The sequence below is a fragment of the Alosa sapidissima genome, chromosome 2 (assembly GCF_018492685.1).
Source record: "Alosa sapidissima isolate fAloSap1 chromosome 2, fAloSap1.pri, whole genome shotgun sequence".
NCBI classification, from domain to species: Eukaryota; Metazoa; Chordata; class Actinopteri; order Clupeiformes; family Clupeidae; genus Alosa; species Alosa sapidissima.
Window position 1 is genome coordinate 22180174 of NC_055958.1, and position 27185 is coordinate 22207358.

At 42.6% G+C, this 27185-nt stretch overlaps 2 protein-coding genes across 5 annotated transcripts in view; one reads left to right on the forward strand and one right to left on the reverse strand.

Moving 5' to 3' along the window:
* Window positions 1-3505: 3505 nt before the first annotated feature.
* Window positions 3506-9171, reverse strand: LOC121685244 (claudin-10-like). 3 transcript variants are annotated; one of them, XM_042065681.1, is made up of 5 exons: window positions 8564-9171; window positions 5167-5328; window positions 5003-5084; window positions 4813-4917; window positions 3506-4537 (listed from the first exon to the last, which is right to left on the reverse strand). In XM_042065681.1, the coding sequence occupies exons 1-5, from the start codon at window positions 8775-8777 to the stop codon at window positions 4384-4386; spliced, it is 717 nt and encodes a 238-aa protein (XP_041921615.1). In that variant the 5' UTR covers window positions 8778-9171; the 3' UTR covers window positions 3506-4383. The 3 variants fall into 3 exon arrangements, with proteins under 3 accessions (XP_041921615.1, XP_041921606.1, XP_041921624.1); XM_042065672.1 differs by lacking the exon at window positions 8564-9171 and adding an exon at window positions 6605-6955; XM_042065690.1 differs by lacking the exon at window positions 8564-9171 and adding an exon at window positions 6605-6955 and having other exon boundaries at window positions 4446-4917.
* Window positions 9172-22872: 13701 nt separating this feature from the next.
* Window positions 22873-27185, forward strand: part of LOC121703124 (ATP-binding cassette sub-family C member 4-like) — a 44952-nt gene continuing 40639 nt past the window's right edge. Inside the window, exons 1-7 of one of the 2 annotated variants that reach the window (XM_042084233.1) lie at window positions 22873-23083; window positions 23478-23588; window positions 23683-23803; window positions 23932-24156; window positions 24652-24741; window positions 25057-25220; window positions 25936-26061. In XM_042084233.1, coding sequence (XP_041940167.1) covers window positions 23010-23083; window positions 23478-23588; window positions 23683-23803; window positions 23932-24156; window positions 24652-24741; window positions 25057-25220; window positions 25936-26061 — 911 coding nt within the window. In that variant the 5' untranslated portion in view covers window positions 22873-23009. Of the gene's footprint in view, window positions 23084-23477; window positions 23589-23682; window positions 23804-23931; window positions 24157-24651; window positions 24742-25056; window positions 25221-25935; window positions 26062-27185 lie in introns of those variants that run through there. The other variant, XM_042084234.1, reaches the window with a different exon arrangement.

Below are 27185 nucleotides of genomic sequence, written 5' to 3' on the forward strand. Positions count from 1 at the left end.
TCTATCAGTGTATGATGCTTGCATGAGGGAAACATCCCAAAACAACGGCACCCATATAACTGCTGTTGTTTAGAGAAGTATTTCTCATGCAAGCATCATGCAACAATGCAAAAACAATGAAACTATTGTAGGCCTAATTATATTTTACATTAGTAAAGCAGTACTCTGATGTGCATGTTTTCACAAACTTTTGTGAACAATCTTAGCACTTTAAACATTGACTGTTTTGAAGTGCATGTATAGCAATATAGTATAAAAATAATAATAATTGTGATATCATTATGATAATTTAATAGGGGGTGGGAGGAGGGGGTGGGTTCATGTAGGTGGGCCCTATGACCCCAAAGTATGCCTTGACTGGGCCTCAGGTCAAAGAAGTTTGAGAAAGGCTGATGTAGACGACAAAGCAGCAATGAGGCATCATATGATCATTTAAACAAGTTTTATGACAAGGTCGGTGAGGATGGGAAAAATCGTACATTTGTGCCTGCACTTCAGTCACAGTCATTATTCATTTAATCATTAAATAAAATACAGTACAAGTCTTGGTTCAATAGGTTACGTGCAGTCATTTTAATATGTTTTAATAAACATTGAACCAGTCCGGCCCTCGGCTTGTAGCAAATTTGGTTTTTTGGCCCTCTAATGTATTTGACTTTGACATCCCTGTTTTAAAGAGTTTGTTACCGTCACTGTTCATACATAACTGGAGCTAGTTCTTTTCAAGTAATGCATGCACAACACATATGGAACATGGAACCCCCGAACCCCAAACCGGTCCATGGTACATAAAAGGTTGGGGACCCCTGCCCTTGGCTACCTTCTGGGGTCCAGCTGGTTCAGCTCCTTAGACTTGTGCAGTGGCTACTGGCAGGTGGAGCTGGCCCCAGATGCAAGACCAAAGACTGCCTTCACCATCGGGCAGGGTCTGTGGCAGTTCCGCGTCATGCCTTCTCGGGCTTTGCAATGCACCCGCTACGTTTGAGCGGCTGATGGAGAGGGTGCTGGCAGATGTACCCCGGAGCCGCTGTGTCGTCGACTTGTTAGTGCATGCCAACGACTTTGACAGGGCCCTGTCAAATCTACGGGAGGTTTTCACCGCCATCCGGCAGGCCAGGCTGCGGCTGAACCCTGCAAAGTGCCACCTGCTGACAAGGGAGACAGAGTTCCTGGGCCACATCGTCAGTGGCCACGGTGTAGCCACCAACCCAGAAAAGGTAGCTGCCGTCCGCGACTGGCCCACCCCAGCTAACATCAGCGAGCTGTGAAGCTTCCTGGGCCTGGCGTCGTACTACCGCCGCTTCATCAGAAACTTTGCAACTATCGCCAGCCCACTCCACCGCCTGACCGACAAGGGCCGACCATTCGCCTGGGACACTGCCTGTGCTGCAGCCTTTGCCTACCCTGATCCTCAACAGCCCTTCATCGTGGACACAGATGCCAGCAATGTGGGGATCGGAGCTGTCCTCTCACAGCAGGCAGAAGATGGGGAGCGCGCAGTAGCCTACTTCAGTCGTGCCCTGAGTCGGGCAGAAGAGAACTACTGTGTCACCCGACGCGACCTGTTGGCAGTGGTCGTGGCACTACGACACTTCCGGCCATATCTGCATGGCAGCCACTTCCTCATCCGCACAGACCACGCCTCACTCACATGGCTGCTAAACTTCAAGCACCCTGAAGGTCAGGTGCTACAGGGCTACAACTTTGAGATCCAGCATCGGGCGGGGCGACATCAAGGCAACGCTGATGCACTCTCCAGGCGCCCCTGTGCAGCATTGGAGTGTCGGTACTGCCAGCGGCAGGAAGAACGGGGCCAGCTGACAACAGTGGTGGCAACTGCCGACCTCTCTGCCAATGAAGAGGGGCTGCTCCCATTTACTACTCAGCAGCTGAGGCGGCAGCAGGAGACAGACACCGCCCTGGCGCTGCTGCGAGGCTGGCTGGAGGTGGGGCAACGCCCTGCATGGACAAAGACGTCGTTGTCGCTGGGGACTGAGGTGAAGGCCCAACTTCGAGCTCCACAACGGTTTGGCCTACCGGAGATGGCAGGCCCCTGGAAGAGGAAATGACCTCCTGCAGCTTCTAGTGCCCCAGGCGCTCCGCTCTCAGGTTCTCCAGACCATTCCACGGCTCAGTAGGAGCGGGGCACTATGGGAACGCCAAGACCCTTAACCGCCTCAGGGGGAGGTTCTACTGGCCTGGCTGCCGACGAGATGTAGAGATACATGTGTACTGCTGCGACCTCTGCACCGCCCAAAAAGGACCAACACGGCACTCTCATGCCCCTCTGCAGCAGTACTAAGTGGGAGCTCTGATGGAGTGAGTGGGAGTGGATATCCTTGGGCCCTTCCCGGTCACTGATTCTGGCAACCGGTATGTCCTTGAGAGGCCATGGACTACTTCACGAAGTGGCCCGAGGCATATGCGGTGCCAGATCAGAGCGCCCCCACGTCAGCAGAGAGGTTGGTGGAGGAGATGTTTGCCCGTTTCGGGGTCCCTGCCGAGCTCCACAGTGACCAGGGGCGGAACTTTGAGTCCCAAGTCTTCGGTGAGGTCTGTCGACGGCTTGGGGTGAACACGACGAGGACGACGCCGCTTCATCCTCAAAGCGATGGGCTGGTGGAGCGTTTCAACCGCACCCTGGCCACTCAACTCGCCATCCTCACCAGTCAACACCAGCGTGACTGGGACCGCCACCTGCCCTTAGTCCTGTGGTCCTACCGCACTGCAGTCCAGGAGTCCAGCCAGTGCACGCCTGCTGCCCTTATGTTTGGGCGTGAGCTCCGGACACCAGTTGACTTGGTGTTTGGCGCCCTGCCTGAACCCAAGATTGCTGGGGGAAAAGAAATGGACTACTTTCGTAGACTGAGGGATCGTCTTCAGGTGGTCCATGACTACTCCCGCCAGGCCCAGGCCAACGCTGGGGTACGACAGAAGAGGGCTTACGACACGCGATGTCAGGGGCAGGCCTTTGTACCAGGGGACAAGGTATGGATCTATTGTCCTGTCCGCAAGAAGGGGGTTTCTCCCAAGCTCCGCAGCCACTGGCAAGGGCCCGGGGAGGTGTTGGATCGACTGTCTGAAGTGGTGTACCGGGTGCGCATGCCCGGCCAGGGGCGCAAGGTGATGCTGCACCGGGACAGACTCTCACCTCACCGGCCCCTTGCCCCATCTCTAGTTGGAGAGGGGGACAGGCTGATCAGAATGCCTCTCCTCCTGTTGCACCTCCTGTGAGCCCCAGACGGCCTGCCCGACAGCGGAGACAGCCTGGACATTTGAGGGACTTTGTATTGAGTGATGGGGTCGCCAAGGACGGCTGACCCCTCAGGTGGGGGCTATGTAGCGACCAGAGGAGGGAGACATCATTCTAGTTGAGCTAGTTAGCACAAAGGCTCATGGAACTGTTTATGGTTAAGATAAAAGTCACGTTTTAGTGTTGTTATGTGCATGTTCATTTGCCTTCTGTGGTTTCCAGTGTGTGTGTGTGACTGATAACAGTGTCAAGTTCATGTTAACTTTTACTAATACTTTAACCACCACGACTGATTATCTTAGTGTGTTTGGCTATGTCTGGCCAGTATTCTAATATTGAGTGTTCATGTCTGATTCTAAATAAATACAGTACACCTTGTGGTCGTGCGGTGTAAGGGACGCAAGGGTTGTAAATTAAGATAATCTGACTCACTTGCATCTTTCCGCGAGCGCTCGCCACAGTATTGTGGGTTGTAATTGGTTCTCTTTTCTAAAACGAAATGCCTCACGTCTTTGGGCGCACTCACTGCATTGCAGCGTCATTTTTTTTAAGTTAATCTCTGGCTTCCCGCCAGCTCCCGTTTATTATTTCCTGTCCTGTCCCAATCACGTTACCAACAGTGAAATTTACTCCCGTACTGCGGGAAACCCGCAGGAATCCCGTGACCCGCGGGAGTCCCGAAAAATTGTCACCCTCTAGTGAATATGCTGTCACTGCCATCTATAGGCATTTTGCTAAAAGTGCAGAATATTTTACCTTCAAATGTCATCTTTTATTGATCCAACCACATGCTTTGCATGGTATCTTAAAGCCTCAGGCTAGATGATACTGTAGATTATACTATTATACAAAATCCATAAATAAAAACAAAACATTTAAATAAAAAGAAGATAGCTTGGTGCAATACTCTGCAGTCTGCACAATCAATGTGCTTGTTGATGCAATTATGATGCTAAAATGTTGATGTTGACGCTAAAAATGTAATATTAGGACTTAATTAATTATTGTAAAAACTGTATACAAAAAACTCACAGATTTAAATAGAACAGAATCTCATGGGAGTCACAGCAGAATCGAACTTTTAAGTTTCTCTCTTCCTTTCTGTAGGCCGGACTTCATCTCAGCTCATCTCATACGTAGGCGTTCTTATCAAACTGCTGAGAGCTGGTGCTGTAATCTGGTGGTTGTCTCCTGTAGTTGACGGGATGTCTGTGGTCCACAGTGCGAGCGGACATGATGGAGGTGGCTCCGTTGTAGCCGTACACCCTCCCAGAATGACTTGAACTGCAGAGGACGACAGCAGGGTGGGGTGTTGGTCATTATTGTAAATGTGAATATTTGGCCTGTGAGCATGAATACAGGTAATAGCATGGCATATGGGCACAAGCTTGAAGACGCATGGTTAATCATTATGCATGCTTGTAATGGCACTGTCATGTTGTGTAACTGAGTGTAAGGTTTTGTAATTTCATGGACAGAGAGCAGATGCTGTATGTGAGCTGATGATGGTTGCAGGTTAATTTAAAGGTGTGAAGTCATTGGATGATATGTACACTGACCTCTTGCTTAGCCCATCAGACAGAGAGAAGCAAAGCACCACTCCTCCTAAAATACACAGTGCAGAACCACCCCAGCCAATGAACAGGGCAGCACCAAGCTCATACCTGGTTTGGGATAATGCTGTTATTGCTTTATGAATATCAAGATTTAAAAAGGCATGGTTCTGTGACCTAAGAAAAGATCACTCACTTTTGTGCGATATACATAGGGTCAAAAAACTCTGAAGTTATCTTGTGTGCATACAGTGAGCATGCACTCAAAGAACACAGACCTGTAGAGAAATGAAATACCTCTTACAAACAAGACCAAGCAAAAAAAAAATGTGTCAGTGAGGTGTTTGGTCATGTAATTACCAGCGAGTATAAAATTGAATCCTGCAAAGAAGGCTATCCGGGCCTTGACCTGGTCAGTTCCACCAATGCGGGTGCATTTCATACCAATCAGAGCAAAGACGGAGCCAAAGAAACCCAGACAGATAGCAGAGATCATCAGTCCCCGGCACGCTTGGATGTAACCTGTCCAACAGGAGACACATAATGTTCTTTACACGATGTTCATGGTGATCACTATCAAGACAAATAATTAAGCAGGCATACCTCAATGTACAAGACCAGTGAAATATTTATATCAGTGAACAACTTATTTTACATTATGACAATGATTATTTATATCGTGGCTATGCTAAGAGACATGAGCAAACCATTATTATAATCAGAGAGGGTTGAAGCAGAGAACAGTAATCAAGGATCTTTGTTATAATGTTCCATGATAACGACAACGTGAAAATAACTGAAACATGTTTGAATCATGAACATGAACATCATATTCATGTTTCATTTGAGAGAGAGAGCTGAGATAATGCTAGCAGTGCTAAAGTGGAGGTCAGATATACCACCTGCCCCTATACATATATAAACGCTACCATATTTTGAGTTCAGAAACCAACTAATCATGTCAGGTGAATGAATTTTCACTCAACATAAAGCAGTGTCCCCAAGCTGTGATTTATTGATAAGAAAATTAGCTTGGTGGCACCTTAAAACAAGTGAACCATAGATAACATCAGCCTCAGGCTCATAGTTAATCAAATTTAGAACCATTAGCTGTGTGAAGTGAAGCTAAACATTTACATCCTAGAGGGCAAACGTGTCAGCTTGCTGAGCACTTCACATTGCACCTGTTGTAATAGCCCTGGAAAATATTCAAGACATTCTCAGAAGAGATGAGTCCTGGAAATCTGGTGTGGAGGGATGCAACCACTGATCCCTATCAAGGAACTGGGGCTGTGCTCAGCCATCTAAAAACGGTTTGCCCATCTGCACATAGTTATATTGCTTGTCGCCAATAATGTTTCGGATATTGTCTTATAAGCAGATTGAAGAACTACACTGGAAAATTATAGACAAATAAAAATGTTGATATTCCCTACAAATATAGAAAGTTGCCTGAGATTTAAAAAAGAATCACACATAGACTAATTAAAATGATCAAAACATCTAAGACCCTCTGGCATTTGCTGTGACCATGGAGTCTCACAAACAGCATATATTTCTATACTATAGGGTCTCCAACTGAACATTAACAACATTCCTTTGGATTATTGCAATTTTACTTTTACAGAATGAAGAGAAGATTTATGTTCATGCAATGCATATCCAAAGTTATGTCCCTTCAGTTCCTACAGTGTATACTGATGGTTAACAATAATGTCCTTGAGTTATTGCACTTTAAAGATCAGAGAAATTGAAATATATGATGAGATGAAATATGATTGAGAAAAAGGCAGCAGACCATCCAGCGCCAGCATTGAAGGGAAGTCCTTGCAGTTGGAGACTCCAGTGGAATCTGTAACGCATGTCTTCCACAGATTTGACCAGTAGGTAGCCGTGGTGATGACGGTGCCGTCAAGAGAGGAGACCTTCCAGTAGTCTGTGGGTAAGGTGGAGGAGACGAGGACCCAGCCTGATGTGCTCAGCATGAAGGCAACAATCTCTGTCACCATGTTGCTCATGATCACCGCAAAGATGAACTGATCAAGATCTACTGAAAAGGTGGCTGGTGTGTGGGTGAGTCTTCCCAGGAGAGCTACCCTGGTGTGGCGTAAACGTAGTCCTGGTCAACCGGGCATTGTGCAGTGCTTGGTTAATATACTCAGCACTGAGTGACACTCTGAGGGAGGGATATGGTCATCACCTGTTGAGTAATTCCCACCACCCCCGGTGGTATTGCAATCATGACGTCATCCTGTGTCACAAAGCAGAGAGGGCTTGATGGCACATGGATAAGAGACCAAGGAAGAGATCACATCATTCAGACAAAAGGTAGTCATTATCCAGGAGTCTGTGGTAAGATACTTGGTGTTTCTATCCTTGACATGTTTGGGGTGCACTGTGGCCCAAATAACTTTTGTGTTTAAAGGAAAAAGTCCTGGGAAGGTCAGACATAACGACCATATTCAGGAAGGAGTGTTAAAAATAACATGAATGTAGTCACTTATTAACTATTTATCACTAAACTGCTCATGTTGTCTCCTGAGTAATGTTAAAAGGCGATGGATCTTCAATACCCCACGATTGAGAAAATGGAGCTCTAAAATGCACTAGAACGTGATGGCTCCACTTGAACAGATGGGTTGAAAAAAAACCTTTAACCAGCAACAAAATAAAAATAATAAATTCACTCTGAGGTTTTGTTTTTTTCATGTACAACTCTTTAGTGCTAATGTATGATGTTTACTTAGAGTCTGTATTCAATGAGTTAGAGACCCATCTAGTGGTTACATTTAATATCACTGATATATCGCCACATGGGGGTGTGATGAGAAGGGAAATTCTATTAGTTAATGCTTTCAATATTTTGCCATATTCGCTTGTTTAGGGGGTTCAAAGTGTTCCACATGTGAGAAACACACAAATTCAAAACATGTAAATGGTATGTGCAGAAGCTGTTACTGTTGACAGGACTTGTTGTGACTCTTCAGGTAAAAACTGAAACTCTGAAACTGTTAACACATATAATGTCCATACAGTTTCACATCACATACACTGAGCATTTGCAAATAATTAAAGGTTAATAACCTCCTGGTTATTGGTTAAATGTTGTTTCATACACCGTCATCTCCCCGCCCTTTTCTGTTCCTTTGGTTGTTAAATGTTTCCTAAAGGGGGTTACATATTGGCTAAATATGTTCTATATTTACAGACACTTCAGAAAACACTGTGACGTCCTTCAGGTTGTATGAACATTCAGACATTTTATGATAGCAGTTTTCCATTTCAGATACATTTTCTTTGTAATGTTTTTTTCTTTGGTTGTAAGTATCAAAGCACATAGATGATGTAATAATCCTTTTTACACCCAATTAATAACAGTGTCAGTTACTTGCTTAGGGTATTATTGTGCACAGTCACAACTCAAATCAACACACTGAAATATATTGGAAGCTTGATCCTTACAATACAAATTGTAATCATAAAGAATCAGATTTGACCAATAAATCACAGGGACAATGGCATTCTTATATAATCAACATCATGATCCCCATACAAGCCTCAATTTCCTGGCAGCACAAATTTGGCCGCACTGACAACATTGACCGCTACTGAACAACTTCAGCAATATGAATTTAATCTAGTTTTATTTCTTACAGTTTACACATGTATATTTGTATGTTTTCACAATAAATCCCGTACACAATCCCCCAGCATGTTTCTCTTGGAGTCGTGACATGAGTGCAGGTGTGTGTCTTACCTGCCAGTTTGAAGATGGTGAGGTGAGGCCTGCAGTGCACGGCTCCGATGGCATTCCCACCACAGCTCATCCACAAGCCCTGGAACACCCAGGTGGCCGTGATGACTGAGGAGGCCCGGCTGGTGCTCTTCCATTCGTTGGAGATGGTCGCGCCAATGATGGCGCCCAGTCCCACCAGTCCAGCCAGCAAAGCACAGATCTGCCTACTTGACATTCTGCTAGCAGGGAGACTTCAGAAGGCTTAAATTAGGTAAGAAAGATCTTGAAGTCAGATAAAAAGAGATAAAAATGCCCCAGGCAACCAAATTACACTGGAGACATGTGTTACACAGATGATTTACACGCAAGACATCTCGCTGTGCTCCATTTGCTGAGGGGAGGGATGTTTAGAGGTGAAAAAGTAAGAGGAGTCAACTAACAGTTAGGTATTAAGATGGGAACTATATTTTTTCAGAGATTGCTTTTTCTGTTTGTCGTTTTTCTCATTTTGTAGATGTTCAAGTTCATCTGCTGAATGAGGTCAAGTCTTACATTAACATCTTCCACACTAATGGGTCATCTTTAAAAGAGATGTGACAAAGTTCACTGGGAGATATTCTTGGAGACAGGTCAAGGGATTTCTTCCATTGTTGTCACTTTTGCCAACTGATGTCTGTAGGTTTGCTGCTGTATTTTAGGAATAAATATTTTTGTTGAAATATTTATAAATGTTACAAAACAGCTTTTCTATGATCTGTTTAAACACTCTACACAGTTCATGCAGATTACCCCAACTCAACACAAACTTGCTCAATCAACTCATTCAGCTAATAAATGAGAACAGCCTAAGCTAAGATATCTGAGTTCACCAAAACAGTTGTCCCACAGAAATATTTCAGTGTTGATTATATATAAATATTCAGTGATAGGCTATGACATCTGTCATCCCATCTATGCCAGAAGCCGTGCAAGCTTGGCAAAAAAACTAGACCACCTGTCTCCAGGTCAGTTTTGACTTGGACCATAAGAACACAAATGAACATGGTGCGTGTGGTAGCTCGACACTGACCCTGCTGCTTTTTACCCACTAGGCCTACTGTTACACATAACAGCCACACAATAATATATTTAGCCTATAGATACTCTTATTGGCAATAGACAGCAAAGGGTTAGACAGGTAGACACTGACACAGCTACAGATTAATTAACAGACAAACAAATAAATACATGTTTGTAAAAAAAGTGGATAGATGAACTGTGCTGAGATGCTCTTCTGCTGATGATCTGGTAATGCTTTGTGTCGTCAGGTAAGGCTATCTTACTATGGTGGCGCATTGCATTCACATCACACATAAAATAATCAGGTTATCTCGTAATTATGAGAGAATTATGACCACCGCGCAGCGAAGCGGCGGTCATATAGGTTTAGTCAGATTTTTTTTTTCTTTTTCTTTTTCGCATGTCCAAATTTCCGTCAAGGATTCCCGGGACACTGTAAGACCGGGGTACACGAAACTTGGTGGGCATGTAACCCCACATGGATAGCATGGAACCATCATTTTTCGTTTTGATCTGTAGCCCCCCCCCCCCCCCCCTGGACTGGACCCCCCGAAAGGAGGGTAGGGCAGACACAGTTTTCTGTGAATATCTCGAGAACCGTAGGGTATAGGAGGACCATTTTTTTTTTGTATGTTGATCTCAAAGGGCCATGTCAACCCATTCCATACAACACAAAAAAGTAAAAATGAGGTGTTGTAATCGCAGGTATCTGTGACCTAACATAGTCAAAACTGCACGAAATTGGAAGTGTAGGATCATTATGACACCCTCTGAATGCACGCCAAGTTTCGTGGAATTCTGTTCATGGGGGGCCACACAATAAATTGATTTATGTTGCTATACACCAACTGGCCTGTAGGTGGCCGGAGACAGTTTTCTGTGAATATCTCGAGAACCATAGGGCCTAGGAGGTCCACCTTTTTTTTGTATGTTGGTCTTAAGGGGGCATGTCAACCTATCCCATTACCACTTATTTCATGTATAGCGCCACCTTGTTAAAAATTAAAAAGCAAAAAATTATGTGTTTTCATCACAATATCTCTGACTGACAAGGTCAAAACTGCACGAAATTAAAAGTGTAGGATCATTATGACACCCTCCGAATGCATGCCAAGTTTTGTGTACTTTCGTTCATGGGGGGCCTTACAATAAAATAATTTATGTGTACATTTAGTACACCAACAAGGATTCCCGGGACACTGAAAGACCGGGGTACACAAAACTTGATGGGCATGTAACCCCACATGGATAGCATGGAACCGTCGTTTTTCGTTTTGATCTGTAGCCCCCCCGCAGGACTGGACCCCCCGAAAGGAGGGTAGGGCAGACACAGTTCTCTGTGAATATCTTGAGAACTGTAGGGCCTAGGTTGACCATGTTTGCCTCCAGGGGTAAAGTTAACCCATTTCATGTGCACACATGTGCACAAACAGATACACACACACACACACACACATACATTCACAGTAATCAAACGTATGACACATACTCACACAGTAGACATATGTACGCATGCATGCACAGGCACATACGCAGGCACACACACAAGCACGCACACACACACACACACACACACACACATAACATAAACATGTACATGCACACATGCACACAATTCAAGAATTTCTCAGAATTATGAACAGGCAAGATGGAGGTGGGGTTGTATAAAATTAATTTTACATGTGAAATCTATGAACTAATCATGTTTTGGTACTTGTTGTCTAGCAGATACCAGTGAGAATTGAGTGTGGATAATGCAATTTAGTGAGACAGTTAGAATCATATAGGCCTTTCAGCGTGATTTATTTTTGTGGAAAAAATGTGCTGGACTGGGCGGCGGTCATATTTTGTACCGCTCTGTGGTATATCTAGTTTTAGTATGCCTTGGTTCAGGATAGACACAGCAGAGGGAACAAATTACTTTTTGTACCCATTTTTCCTGGCCATTGGGACCATCAGTCTTCTGCCAGATGGCAATAGCTGAAAGGATGGATGAAGGGGGTGGGTGGGGTCATTGAAGACCTGGATGGCCTTTTGTGTTATCGAACGGCTGTATAGAGTGTGGAGTTATAACTGCTCTTCTCCTGTAATTTTGCTGGCTTGGTTTACCACCTGAGCCAGCTTGTTCCTATGTTTCACTGAGAGGTTCCCATACCAGGAGATGATGTTGAACGTGAGAACACTCTCAGTGAGTGATCTGTACACCATGGTCAGGGTGTGCTTGCTGGTGTTAAAGCTTCGCAGTTTCCTGAGGAGGGAGAGACACTATCTTGCCTTTTTAAAGATGTAGTCTGCATTAGGTTGGAATGTAAGATCTTCATCTATAATTGTCCCAAGATATTTAAAGTTGCTGACCTGTTCCACATCCTTCCCCTTCATGTTGATGGGCATGAAGTTAGGTCCTTTATTGCCTGCTCCCCTCTTTCCTCCAAAGCACAGTTCCTTAGTCTTGACATTTAGATCAAGGTAGATGCTGTCAAACCAGGTGACAAGATGGTTGATGTGTTGAAAGTAAGAAGGGCTGTTGGCATCCTGTAGGCAGGCCACAAGGGCCATGTCATCTGCATATTTGATTAGATGTATAGAGTCATTGTTGTTGTAATTGACCTCATTCGTATGGAGAACAGAAGGGGGGACAGGACACACCCTTGTGGGACACCGGTGTTTAGGACAAGACAGTCAGAGATGGTATTGTTCATACGGACACGCTGGGGCCTTTCCCTCAGAGACTCCCTAATCCATAGAATGAGACTATGGCTGACCTTCAAGGCACTTAGGCGTCCCAGCAGAAGATGGGGCTGAACAGTATTGAATGCAGAGGAGAAGTCCATAAAAAGTACACGGGTGAATGTTTTGGCCTTGTCTAGGTGACTGTGAATTTTTTCTAGAAGAGTGAGAGTGGCATCCTCCACACTTCGATCAGCTTTATAAACAAACTGCATGGGGTCCATATGCTCAGACGTTTGCAGTTTTAGTTCTCTGCACATTAGACGCTCCAAGCACTTGCATAATAAAGAGGTGAGGGCAATGGGTCTGAAGTCATTGAGTGACTTGGGGCGTGTTGTTTTAGGAACTGGGATAATGGTCGCCATTTTCCAGGCCTGAGGGACAAAACTGGTGCTGAGGAACAGCTGGAATAGTTGGGTGAAGATGGGACCCAGTTAAGTGGCACACTAAAGTAAAAATTAAAAAGCAAAACATTAGGTGTTTTCATCATAATATCTCTGGCTGACATGGTCAAAACTGCACGAAATTGAAAGTGCGTGTTTCATGGACTTTCGTTCATGGGGGGCCTTAGAATAAAATAATTTATGTGTACATTTAGTGACCGTACACCAACAAGGATTCCTGGGACACTGAAAGACCGGGGTACACGAAACTTGGTGGGCATGTAACCCCACATGGATAGCATGGAACCATCGTTTTTCGTTTTGATCTGTAAGAAATAGACAGTTAGAAATATGCCTTTCAGCGTGACTTATTTTTGTGGAAAACATGTGCTGGACTGGGCGGCGGTCATATTTTGTACCGCTCTGCGGTACATCTAGTTATCTCATAATTACGAGATAGTTTTGTGATGTGAATGCAATGCGCCACCGTATATTACAAATCCACTGCCAGATATTTTATTGTTTGTGCAGGCAGAACATCCAACTTAGTTTCTTTTTTCATCTGAACATGTTAGCTTAGTGAATACCCCTAGGCCTACTGCTTTGTGAAGGGCCTTATTTGAAATCAGTCAAGCGGTAATTTTTGAAACAACAATGGAAAGATTGGCCCAGAGCCATAGAAAAAAAGTTGCGACACTCTTTGAAGTCGCCGACACGCGGTCACGTGGTTCACGCACGCTTCAACAGTTCCAAACAGCTCTTTGCGTGTAGTGTTATTTCAATGGGATAGACAGCAGCGAGTGCGTTATTGAACGGGAAACATTACAACAAGCCAAAAACGAGTGTTATTACGTGTTAGCATGCTTACATTATAGTGTCAATTACATATTGTGTGTATAATTGGTCTTCAACATCAATCTAAATCATGTTCTTTGGTAGTTCTAACATTGAATGTTTGTTTCCTTGCTGGACATAAGCTGTTATTGGATTCCTACATTTGCCTGTATTACGCTACATATACTTTGTCAAAACGTAGGCTATGCATTTTGTATCCTTTTTGTGTGTGGACATTAGATCCAGTGTCCTTTTCAGTTCGTTTGGTATGATGAAGATGAAGGTGCCCCCCCCCCCCCCCCCCCATCTACCACACAACTTTGATCATTGTTAGACTAGCAATAAACGTCTATCAAATATATAAATATATGAATAGCATTCAGTAGCCTAACCGCTTAAATGTTAAAACTTTGATCAATGCATTAAATCTGTTCAGATCTTTTAAAGAAATAGCATAAAGGTGGCCACCACACAGCTAACATTTTAAGACTAGCCATAAACATGTCAAAAACACATAACAACAACTTAAATGTGAAAGGTTTGATCAATACTGCAAGATAAGGCACCCACTGTTTCAATAACACACTTGTAACTCAATAAGCAATCAACTGTTTCAATAAAATACTTATAACTTATATTTCAGCCGGCTGGTGAGACTACAGCATGAAAAGGATGACTGATACATGTTAGGTTTTCAATAGATTTTTTTATTAAGTTTTCAATGTGTGTTTAAAACAAGAACAGGAACAAATGCAAAGAAGACTGGGAGGAAGGTATGGTGACACTGCAACATAAAAAGGAGGTCTGACACTCATTTAGGTTTCCAAAAAATAAAAAGATTTCAGTTTCCAAAGTTTGAACAACAGTTGTGTGTGAACTACACAAAGACACAATGTGGAAGGAATGGATAGCTCTCCATATACTCTGTACACCTATAAGAGGGACATGGTAAGGAGGATGCAACACATTTGGGAGGTGTGGAAGATGCTGGATCAACACAACTCCCTTTGTGGAAGGCCCCCATTGTGTGGACCTCAAACATAAGAAATGATCTTATCTGACCATTCCACTCATATATCGCACACCCTTCTTGTCCTCTGCATCCTTGGTCCTGGATAAGCAGAACAGGAACAGTGGAGAATGGAGGGAGAGAACAGAGCAGGTAACACTCAGTGTATACTTGAGACAACACATTAAGTAATTAGCAGAAACCTACTGTAAGCAAGAGGCCATCTCCAGCTAGAGTTTTACATAGGCTACCCATACAGTACACAGCCAACCATTTGCAAGGCTGGTTGGGGGTGCCACAAGTCCACACAAAAAAAACAAATGTAACATGAACAATAATTTTGTTGGGGATTACTTTCAGAGTGACCTATGTCCTATTAACCTGACTACACTTTTCAGTTACCCAAAAAAAGACATTTGTCCTACTTACAAAGATCACTGACCTAATGAAAGGCAATGCCCTCTTGTCACGTCAGTCTCTTCCATGCAAACTTCGCTATGTATTTGACAAATTACTTGACAGACAAAGCAATCAAAATTATTACACCAAGAACACCAACACGAAATGTAAAATTACTGAAAACTAAATGAACTGAAACCTAAAATGGATTATCAGTTGGAGCAAAAACTCCTACTGTAGGCTATACAGACGCCACTGTCCACGCTCGTGCCACACTCGCCTACCGCTTGTGCCACTGCACTGTCCCGTTTGGAACAGTGATAGTGGCACAGGACTGGGCTGGCAAGGGAAGAGCCACGCACCAGTAACAACAACAATAACTTATAATAACTCATTCACATACATAGTGTTAACGATATATGCTATGAGGGGAAACACAAACTTTATCTTGATAAAATACATTTCATTCAGCATGGTAACTCATGGTATTCAGATGTGCTGGTTATCAATGGGTTTGTGATTAACGCTTTTGAGGTGAAAAATGGAGCAAATGAATGTGATTATTGTCTTTAAACCTGATATAGATTAGCTTGTTAGATGGCGAGTTTTATGGCGTTATGAACTGAACCGTGGGCTGAACATGACATAAAGTAGGCTGAAGTATATCGTTAACACTATGTATGTGAATGAGTTATTATAAGTTATTGTTGTTGTTACTGGTGCGTGGCTATTCCCTAGGGAGGGTGTCTGCTAATCAAATTGATGGAGAGAGTTAATTCCAGAGGAGGGGTGCGCTGTAGCAGAAAGCTCTGCCTCTACTGGAAGTCCAGTATTCTGTGATCGTAGCAGTCTAGGTGGGTAATATGGTACTATAGGTGCCCAGCCATTTATGGCTTTGTATGTTAAAAGTAATATTTTAAGTCAATGAGACTTTTAACAGGTAGCCAGTGTAAAGATGCTAGGATGGGGGAAATGTGTTCATATTTTTTGGTCCTAGTGAGTGTGCGAGCAGCTGCATTTTGTATAAGCTGTAAGTTCCTTAGACAGGTATTATTGCAGCCAGTGTAAAGAGCAATGCAATAGTCTACCCTTGAAGTGACAAAACTGTGGATTCATTTTTCAGTGTCTGGTAAGGATAAGGACTTCATTATATTTGAAATGTTCCTTAAGTGGTAAAATGACGTTTTGGTGATTTTTATTTATTGATAGGTCCTGGTCAATTATAACTGCTAGATTTTTAGCACTTGTGGATGAGGTCAGTGGAAGATCACTATATGTAGCCTGTGATGAGGATAGGATCTGCCTCATCTTTTTAGGACCTAAAACCATCTGAGTTCAAAAGCAGGAAGTTTATATATATATATTCTCTCCATGTTATATTCTCTCCATGTTTTTATATCTCTTATACATGTAACATACATACAAGTTTGTTTAACAGGGTTAATTAATGGGGCTTTATGGAAAGGTATAATTGTGTATCATCTGCATAACAATGGAAATTAAATGCCATGTTTCCAAATTTCAGAACCTAGGAGAAGCATATAATGGGAAAATAACTGGGATCCAATGAGCCTTGAGGCACTCAATATTTCACCATAGTCTGGGTATATGGTTCATTATGGACCTGTACAAATTATTAACGGTTAAAAAGGTATGGTATAAACCAAGCAAGTGCTGAGTCTTTGATGCCTATGGAATGTTTAAGGCTATGAAGTAGTATGTCATGGTCTATGGTGTCAAAGGCAGCGCTGAGGTCCAGGAGGATCAGTATTGATACTGTACATATCCATTATCAGCAGCAATGAGGAGGTCATTAAAAACTTTAACTAAGGCTGATTAAGTACTATGGTGAGCTCGAAAGCCAGACTGGTATAGTTCCTGGATTTTGTTCATATGTAAGAAGGCACAGATTTGTTTGGACTCTATTTTTTCAAGTATTTTTGACATGAAAGGGAGATTAGATATAGGCCTATCGTTAGCCAGCTTGTAAGGAAGTAATTAGCGTGCCTCCAAACACCTGCACCCAGCTCACCTGTAGGAGAGAAACGCAACACAGACAGGAGGAGGAGCAAGGCTGTCACAATATCTGTCTATATGGTTCATACTGACTTTCCATATATTGAAATGTTCTTATAATATATTCCGTTAATACTCTACATAAGAAAGCAATATAATAATAATATGATATTTGGAGTATGATGTCAGGAAATGAAATGATTTTATTCTTTCAATGATGCACAAGTACATCAAAGGAGAGACACATGTTTGTGTCATCCCAGCAAGGGTTTCACCAGCATTCTAGAAACAGGGCCACATCCCTTACCTATTTATAAATATGGACAATATAAGAGACCAGTATTAAATATGGACAATATAATAGAAAAAAGTAAACATAGTAATATAACAGTTATAGTATAATTATATGGACAAAATGGAGAAAAAAATGTAAAAATAGTAACATAAGAATTATAGCAGCAGTGCAAGGATAGCTTTGCAGTAACAGGGTATCAGCCATTGGTGAGATATGATGTGATGTTAGACCGCAGTCCAGACTGGGAGATGGAGGGAGGGGTTGTACATATGGGCTAATATAAACAGTAAGCAGTAGCACAGTGGGCTAGTGGACAGTCAGTACAGTCAGAGGTCACAGAAGTATAAGTGTAGAGGGAGGTGTGGATGCAGATAGACTATGCAGAGAAGTCTAACTTTCCTCTTCCTTTAAGTGAAGCATTGAAGAGTTGTATGGCCCAGGGGACAAAAGACTTTCTCAGTCTGTCAGTTGTGCATGACCGAGAGTGTAGTCTCCAACTGGTCAAGCTCTTCTGCTTTATGACAGTACTGTGGAGTGGATGACAGTCATTGCCCAAAATGTTCATTAGTTTGTTCAGGGTCCTGTTGTCTGATATTGAAGTGATGCACTCCAGTTCAGCTCCCATGACAGAGCCAGCTTCCCTTACCAGCCTGTCTAGTCGCCCAGCATCCCTCTTCATAGTGCTTCCTCCCCAGCATACCACAGCAGAGAAGAGGACACTGGCAACAATAGACTGGTAAAACATCCAGAGGAGCTTGCTGCAGACGTTGAAGGACCACAGCCTCCTCAGGAAGTACAGCCTGCTCTGCCTTTTCTTGTAGAGTGCTTCAGTGTTGACTGACCAGTCCAGTGTATTGTCCAGATGTATCCCCAGATACTTGTAAGTGCTTACCACCTCCACATTGACCCCCTCAATGGTAACTGGGAGCAGAGCGGGCTTAGACTTCCAGACATTGCACAAAGTCCTTCACCAGGCTCCTGTATTCCTCCTCCTGCCCATCCCTGATACACCCCACAATTGCTGTATCGAAAATGTCTGCATGTGGCATGACTCTGTGTTGTAGCAGAAGTCAGACATGTACAGGTTGAACAGGACTGGAGAGAGCACTGCTCCCTGTGGAGCTCCAGTGCTGTTGATCACAGTGTCGGAGAGGCAGTTCTTCAGTCTGACGAATTGTGGCCGCTCTATCAGGTAGTCTGCAATCCAGGATACCAGGTAAGCATCCACAATCATCTGCAGGAGTTTTTCACCCAGTCTGAGGGGTTGGATGGTGTTAAAAGCACTGGAGAAGACAAGGAACATAATACTCACAGCACTCTTCCCCTTGTCCAGAGGAGGGGGGATGAGGGGTATTTGGTGGCTGTAGACTGGTGGCTGGTGAACAACGTTAGTGTAGTCGCATTGTTCATGATCACATTGTGGGGGAGGGGTGCATCAGCCTTTGATGGTGGAGGTGCACGTTGCACTGAGTGAGGGGTGAGGTGTGAACCGGCAGGCAAGCAAGCAAGAGCAGTGTCTGAATTTAGTTGACTTTGTACTCTGCACAATGACAATAAAGTAAAGTCTGATCTCATCTATCCCTAGTGGCCAAACATCACCAACATTATTGTGTGGCGAATCCATGAACCAAGTCTGGTTTCGGTACGAGAAAGCATTGCCAAGATATGAGCTCATTTCCTGTAACTTTAGTACCTCCTAGTGGTCCAAGGTCACCAAATATATTGTGTGTCCTCGGGATGGGGTCCTAAGTCCATATAAACCAAGTTTGGTTTCGGTACGCGAAAGCATTGCTGATATATGAGCCTACATCCTGTGATTATAGCGCCCCCACAGTGGTAAAAAGACTCCACATTTATTGTGTGTTCTTAGGATGGGAAAACATATAAACACAGTGGGTGCCTTGCCGTTTCGATGCTTGGCCCCCAATAATAGGAAAATGTACAAACACAATGGGTGCCTACACTGCTTGGTCCCGAATAATAGGAAAGCGTAAATATACAATTGGGCTTTGCTACTGGCCCAAATAAGAAAAGGTAGAAACAGTAATGATGCTTAGCAGCTTCACTGCTTGGCCCCCCATCAGAATAATAGCTTGTGGATTTTGAAATTAAAAAAGCCTATTTTCTTGGATGGAATTGCTCATGGGGGATGTCATTGAAAGAGGACACACTCAACTATTCATATACGGTGGAATTGTTTGCAACAAATCAGTCTTGACCAATAGGGACCAATTAGTGTATAAAACTGCAATGAGGGAAATAGGCCATGGGAGTTCTAATAAAAAAAAAGCCATTTTATGCGATGGGGGTTTCACATGGGGGTTGTCATTGGAATAGCTGTTCAAGTGCTGAAATTCTGCAATTTCACAAATACATATGTGACCAGGCGTGGAAAAAACAGCCACATGTCTCCTCAGAGACATTTTGAGTTATTCACAGATTCTGAAAGTGTAGTTTCAAAGCTATCCAATGATGTCTCACTCATGGAGATCTGATAATATTTGAATAAGTTGTAGCCAGAAGTATACACATCTCAAAGCTACAAGCTGAGAAATCAGGCTTTTCAATTTGGCTACTTTCTCCCTCAAGCCATGGGAGGGGAACACAATTGTCCTCATTTGCATGACATTAAGATCAACCCTCCCCCCTGTCACGGTCACTGATCTGTCAACCTGCAGTGCATCATATGATGCCAATGACCCATCGAAACAATCTGTAATGGGTTACAGAACCAGCTAGTAGCAATGGAAAGTAGTTTAAAACAAACATGAGATCACGTTTGCAAACCATGTTATTTTGAATGAACACCCAGTGCAAGGCATCAGGTTGGCAATGGATTTAGCAGGTTTAGCAATGGATAAAATAGTCTAAAACGCGAACTAAACAAACATGATATCACGTTTGCAAACCCTGTTAATTTGAATGCACACACAATGCAAGGGACCCTGCCATCAGTCAAAACAAGACATTCTCGCATTATTCAAATTAATTGCCTACCGAAACTATCTGTAATGGGTTTTGGCTAGTAGCCTATGGTGCCAATAGCTAACGACAGTAGGCCTACGTTAGCTAGTAGCATTGGATACAGTTTCTAACACACGAACTTTATCCCCGTCAAATGTAACTGTGGAAATAGCATCTGATATCTCTCCTCAGCGTTAGCGTATAGCTCCTCTGCTGCCAGACCGAGAGATTCTTCCTCGTTGTAATTATCTTCAGCTATGGTCAGCTCTAGATTAGGGATGTTCTCCAATGTAATGAAGTCGCCTTCATCATCAGATGCAGGTCATCTGCAATCCGCTGTGCTTTGTCCAGCTCCATTCCAATTGTAAACAAACAGCATGCTGGTTCAGTAAGTAGCCATGAGGTTACTTCTAGCTGATTGGTCGACAGAACAATAGAGCACTAATAGTCACGCCCAATTAAAACGCTGGTTACTTCCTGAAACTTAACCATTTTCAAAGACAAAATATACACTTTTAAAGCAACCAATGCTGTTATCTGAAACATGGTATTGCTTAGGACTTCAACTTGCACATTCTGCAAAAAAACGAAAATAACTAATTTTGAAAAAAAAAAAAAACTTCAAAGTCGTTTTTCGCGACTTGCGTCTCTGCGACTTGAGCCTTGTTTTCCCATGCCTGGTCACATATTAGCCTATGTTCTAAGAGGTGGAAAGGTCACATTTCCACGACAGAATTTCACAAGTGATGTGCCATTATGGGATGTCTGTCGCTGTTCAAGTGCTGAAATTCTGCAATTTCACAAATACATACTATATTTTCAAAGGGCAAAAAAGGCAATTTTCCACGATAGAATTTCACAAGTGGGGTGTCATTGGAAAGAGGAGAGAGTGTAGTTTCAGAATGTGGTGAAAGATCCCTTGCAAAATCCTTCCTGAGATGAGTGTGGCTGTTCAAGTGCTGAAATTCTGCAATTTCACAAATACATACTATATTTTCAAAGGGCTAAAAAGGCCATATTCCAACATAGAATTTCACAAGTGGGGTGTCATTGGAAAGAGGAGAGAGTGTAGTTTCAGAATGTGGTGAAACATCCCTTGCAAAATCCTTCCTGAGATGAGTGTGGCTGTTCTAGTACTGAAATTCAGCAATTTCACAAATACATACTATATTTTCAAAGGGCTAAAAACGCCATTTTCCATGATAGAATTCCACAAGTGGGGTGTCATTGGAAAGAGGAGAGAGTGTAGTTTCAGAATGTGGTGAAAGATCCCTTGCAAAATCCTTCCTGAGATGAGTGTGGCTGTTCTAGTGCTGAAATTCAGCAATTTCACAAATACATACTATATTTTCAAAGGGCTAAAAAGGCCATTTTCCACCATAGAATTTCACAAGTGGGGTGTCATTGGAAAGAGGAGAGAGTGTAGTTTTAGAATGTGTTGAAAAGGCCGATGCAAAATGACATGTAGGCCGTAGGGAATACTTCAACCCCCCCCCCCCCCCCCCATAATAACAACATTATTTAATAGAAAACATAACACAACATGTATTAAAAGATCCAGCACAGAAAGTAAAGAAAAAATACATAATCTGCTACAAACTCCATAACCAGTCCCCCCCACCCACACACACACTGCAATATGTACAAAATTATTTAATAGAAAACATAACACAACATGTATCAAAAGATCCAGCACAGAAAATAAAGAAAAAAATACATAATCTGCCACCCTCTACATAACCCTCCCCCCTCTAAATTACCAAGTTATTTAATAGAACACAAAAGACAACATTTATCAAAACATTTCAGCAATGGAGTCAACAGAAAAAAGATAGCTTGTAAACGTCTGTGAACAATGCCTGTTCATCTGCAACAGGCACATACCTGTGTTATCGTGGATTTGCGGTCAACCCTGCCCCCTTGTGGTAGAGAATTGCAATATTTAAGGGGGAACTGAAAATTAACTCCCCCGTGATCTGAAAGTGGTGCTAACTTCAGCCTCGAGACATTAGGCTACTTGTTCAGCTAGGCCTATCAACAAAGGGCGAACGGTGAGTGCCCAGACCAATGGACGGATTATGAACTTTCGGGCCCCTGGGCCCAGATGTATTAAGGACCCCCCACTAATTGTCGCATATGTGGGAGGAGGGGTTTGGGGGTCCTCCCCCAGAATTTTTTCCATTGGTTTGATTTGATTTCCTGTATTCTGGTGCATTTTGGGGATGGCCAATACTAAATTCAATCAGATTAATAGCCTACATCCTGATTTGTTGATTTTGAGGCAATGACTCCATGCAAAGGCTTGGGCTTCAGGGCCCCCTGACCTCTTAGGCCCCTGGGCCTGGGCCCAGTAGGAAACGTGCAGTAATCCATCCCTGCCCAGACCCTACATTTTAATGTGGGTCTGGCTCGTCAGGCTACTAAAATAGGGGATATTTGTGAGATCCTGTTATGCAAGTTTTTTTTCCCCTTCAATCTTTCACATTTTCAATCTTCATAACACAGGGATTTGGGCCAACAGTGGAAAACCCCTACTGTTACTTTACCAAACCTACAGTGGAAACTGTCAATTTACAAATTCCCACCAATCCCCGTTATGTGGGCGGTACCTTCTCGTGATTACAGCTTCGTATGATTTGCTCATATGGCCCTTTGGTCCGGTGTTAAATTAGCCGGTATGAACACCACTCAAAATGAAATGCTACACGTCGCCAGGTTATTCTCTAAACTAATATTCAGAATAAACGTATAACTCAGTCGACAAGGACATATTGACAAAACATGGAAATGCCACGGAATGAATTGAAATCTAATCCCTCGGCAACTGCTAATCTTCTTTCCAAGATTTTCTTCTGGTAAGTGGCTAGCAGCAGTACCTGACAGTGTGAGGCTGCATCCAAGTAACGTTAGAATAACCGGTGTCAATAGGTGCTAGTCTGCATTTTGCCCAGCTAGCTTTAAGGAAGACATCACTTCACAGACCGGCTTTTAGGTATTTGTTTGCTGTGTTCCAATAAATACTAACGTTATGTCCGCAATATCAGATGCAGGGTTGTCACTAGTCAGTGAGGTTTGACAGACTTTCTAAATTGATGTCAGCGCCTCTATATTCGCTGTCATCTTGTTTAACTTACTACACTTACACTAACATTACTGAAAGACCGCAGTTTTTACCTTTTCACATATAATCAATTCATTGTTGACTCCGCAGTTTGTAATTTTGTTCGTGTCATTTGTGTGCGTGTTTAGCTGGCTCAACCCTCTATTCCGCGTTGGGTATACTCGAAGGTTGGAGGAGCATGACATGTACAATGTGCTGCCTGAGGATGGGTCTGAATGGCTGGGGGAAGAGTTACAAAAGTAAGTGTCACTGAACACTTTATGTGAATTTGTAAAACTTTATCTTACTTGTAAACCTTTTCATCTTCATTGTTATACCCCCACACATTGAAAGGCTTTGGGACAAAGAGGTTCGACAGGCTGCAAAGGACTTTCGTTCTCCCAAACTAGGTAAAGTTCTCATACAATGCTACTGGAGAGCCTACGCTGTTTTTGGAGTTTACACTTTTATAGAGGTAAGGGGCATGCGATAGAATAGACTGGAACAAATTATTATAAGTGTCATCTTACATTGTTGTTCTCTTTTAATTGTATAGACTTTGTTTTTGCTTATGCTTATTCCCTACCCCCTTCTCTTTAACAGGAGGTGATCAAAGTCATTCAACCTGTACTGCTGGGCAAACTGATTCAGTATTTTGAGGGGTACCATCCAGATGCCAGGGTTGCCCTATATGAGGCCTATGGCTATGCAGTGGGCATATCCATCACCACTTTAGGCTTGGCTGTCCTTCACCATCTTTACTTCTATCACGTGCAGCGAGCTGGTATGAAGATCCGTGTGGCCATGTGTCACATGATTTATCGAAAGGTTAGTTTGGAGTTTTTAATGTCTGCGGTGCAGTTGAATGGTTCGCAGTAGATACTTTTCAGTTATACTTTGTTAACAGATTATGATCAAGGTAAGAGAGAGAGAGAGAGAGAGAGAGTAAGGGAACTGTCAATGTTTACAATACACAAGCATTTTAGGCACATTTAATCTGTCTGTTGCAAAGATGAGTTGGATTTTGTTTTTAACCCCTTCAGAAGATAAGTTTTGGATATTTTACTTTTAGATTTAGATATTGTTTAGTATGTTTATCCACAACATTTTAAACATAACGTTGTGACAGTACCTGTAAACCAAGAGCCAAGAGTATTAGTATTGATGGACTTAATGCGTAATTGCTCAGGTATAATTATAAGGTACACACTTTTCTAAGTGACTGTAGATAGCATTTTGGTTGAATATTAGTGTGTTAGCATGGATTGTGCATGGATTGTTGACTGATCATTTGGAATTCATTAATGGAATATTTCCCCTAAGGCTCTTTGCCTCAACAGTACAGCAATGGGGAAAACAACAACTGGACAAATTGTAAACCTCTTATCAAATGATGTCAACAAGTTTGATGAGGTAGGAAGCTTAACCACAGTACTTTTCCTCTACAAACCCAAAGAAATCCTAATTTGTTAAACATCATTGCTGTACTTGAGGCACATAGGTGCTATATTATTATTAGATTAGAAGTAAGAAACGAGAATGAGTGTTCATTTGAAGTATCCAGATGTTACAGATATAACCAGTCTTATAAAGTATAGTTTATATAGTGATGCTGGAACAACAAAGCAAAATAACTAATCAGGATGAAAAATAACCGATGAATCAAAAACATCAATTTGTACCCACATTTCAAGTGTCATGTAATAACTTGGATTTGACCCTTCAAAGGTGACCATTTTCTTGCACTATTTGTGGGTTGGACCCCTGCAAGCTGCAGCAGTCACCGCATTGCTATGGCAGGAGATTGGACCATCATGCCTGGCAGGAATGGCTGTTTTGGTTCTTCTGATGCCAGTACAAACCTTATTTGGACAACTATTCTCAACTTTCAGGTCTCTGTTCAGTGTTGCCATACACATCTGGGTGAATTCCTCTTGAGCCGATGTTTCCTGTCTATGTGCCTGCGCGCGCCTAGCAACAGCTTGGCTGAATGGCTGGCTGTTTTATTTACTATTACCCAAAAGACGTTAAGTAAACAGAAGTTTAATTCTCTGAATGAATAATAACCCGGAGAGAGTTTTCATACATCGGTCTTAGGGGCCGTTTATACGAGGACGATTGCGAAGGAAGACGACAAAATATTTTATCATAAGTGCCTTTCATTTACACGGCGACCCCACCATCGGGGCTTGAAGACGCAAAAATCTGAAGACTCCTTCCAGAGTGTAGAGTTTTGAAGACGACCCGGGTTGCGTCTCCGTCTAAACGGCTAAACCAAAGATCCTTGATTACCTCTCTGGCTAAACTGTCAAATTAGAATGTCTGCGCGTGACGTACCGGGGTTCTATCACACCACCACCCAGCGGTCTGGAATGCATATCCAATCGAATATCACATACTCTTGCGTCTTCATATAAACAAAGATTTCCCCCTGGGAATGCTCGTCTAAACGCGAATAAAAAAATTAAGACGAGACGCCACTTCTGCGTCTTCTCTTTTCATCGTCACCGTATAAACGTAGCCTTAGACAGTGATGTGAAATTAAAGATGTTTGCCAAACATGGTTCTTACTCTCAACTCTCTCAACAACTACGTGTCTCTCTGTAGGGGAAGAACAGCAGCGCACACTGACAGCAGGATTCGTATAATGAACGAGGTTGTGTCTGGAATCCGGATCATTAAGATGTATGCGTGGGAGAAGCCTTTTTCAGGCCTGGTCAGTGATATAAGGAGGTAAATGACTTGAATATTGTTCTGTGTTGCATATTTTTCATATATTTTATAAAAGAATAATATAAAAAGTGGTATTTTTTTAAATATTTGTGAATAGATTATACTACAAAGGCCGCTAGTTTTCTTAGCACATGTAATGTAAAAAAGTATGTCCACAGGTGACAGGAAGATGCAGTTGTGCCATCTGCATTAATATATTTTTGGACTTGTATAATGTATTGTACTTGTGTTTTTATTTTGTAGTGCATGTATTAAAAAATCATCAGCTTGCATAAAAAAGTACTTACTTTCAATTGTGAATCATGAATAGCAATGAATATAAAACTTAACTAGACAACTGCAACTTTCTGTCCTAAACCTCACAATCTATAGACTATAAAACTGTGAGATTATACAAGCTGTATACAGTAGTTGAAATACAAAGAAATCATGATACATTAGTTTAATTTCATATTCAGACTTGATAGTGTCAAAGCGCAATTGCTTATGCATTGTAGTATATTTATTTAAAACTGCATGGTCACTGGCAAAAAGCTTATTTAAATTTAGTGGGATGTCCAGTTCACATTGGGAGTGCGTTCATTATGAAACATCGGGGGGATGGCGCAACAAGTCATTCCTAAGTTTCTTAATCAGTCATGAGTGTGTTTGGGCGTAACATTATTTATACCAATAAGAGTGACATCTGTCATTCCCTTAAACAGCTAGCTGCGCAACTTCAAACAGCGCATCGGTATTTTGATAGTCAGCGGCACATTTGAAGGAATCTGCTTGCACGCAAGACCGTATGAAATAGTTATTCCACTAAACCATGCTTTACTAAAACCTAGCAGAGTATAGCCTACACTCATTTGCACTCGTCTATTATTTAGACTCATTGACAAAGTGAAACTAACTTCACCGTGGTGTCAGTCAATGACAAAACCGTTATACCGGTACACAGTTAATTACTTTCACTATTGACTGACAATGGGTTATTATTGAAAAAAGCAATACTTACCCCAATAATGTTGGAATGACTGAATAAAAACATTTATCCTGCAGAGGAGTTACTGCTTACATCTAGTGAGTCTTCAGATGTGCTTCATATTTGCCTCTCGCCTAATCACTTTAATCCGTCATTA

Coding starts and splice junctions, on each gene's coding strand:
- LOC121685244 (XM_042065672.1), bottom strand. CDS start 6,824: ATGAGCAACATGGTGACAGAGATTGTTGCCTTCATGCTGAGCACATCA. Junction 5,329..6,604: donor TTCAATGCTGGCGCTGGATG/GTCTGCTGCCTT, acceptor CCTGTTGGACAG/GTTACATCCAAGCGTGCCGG. Junction 4,918..5,002: donor CCTATGTATATCGCACAAAA/GTGAGTGATCTT, acceptor ATCCCAAACCAG/GTATGAGCTTGGTGCTGCCC.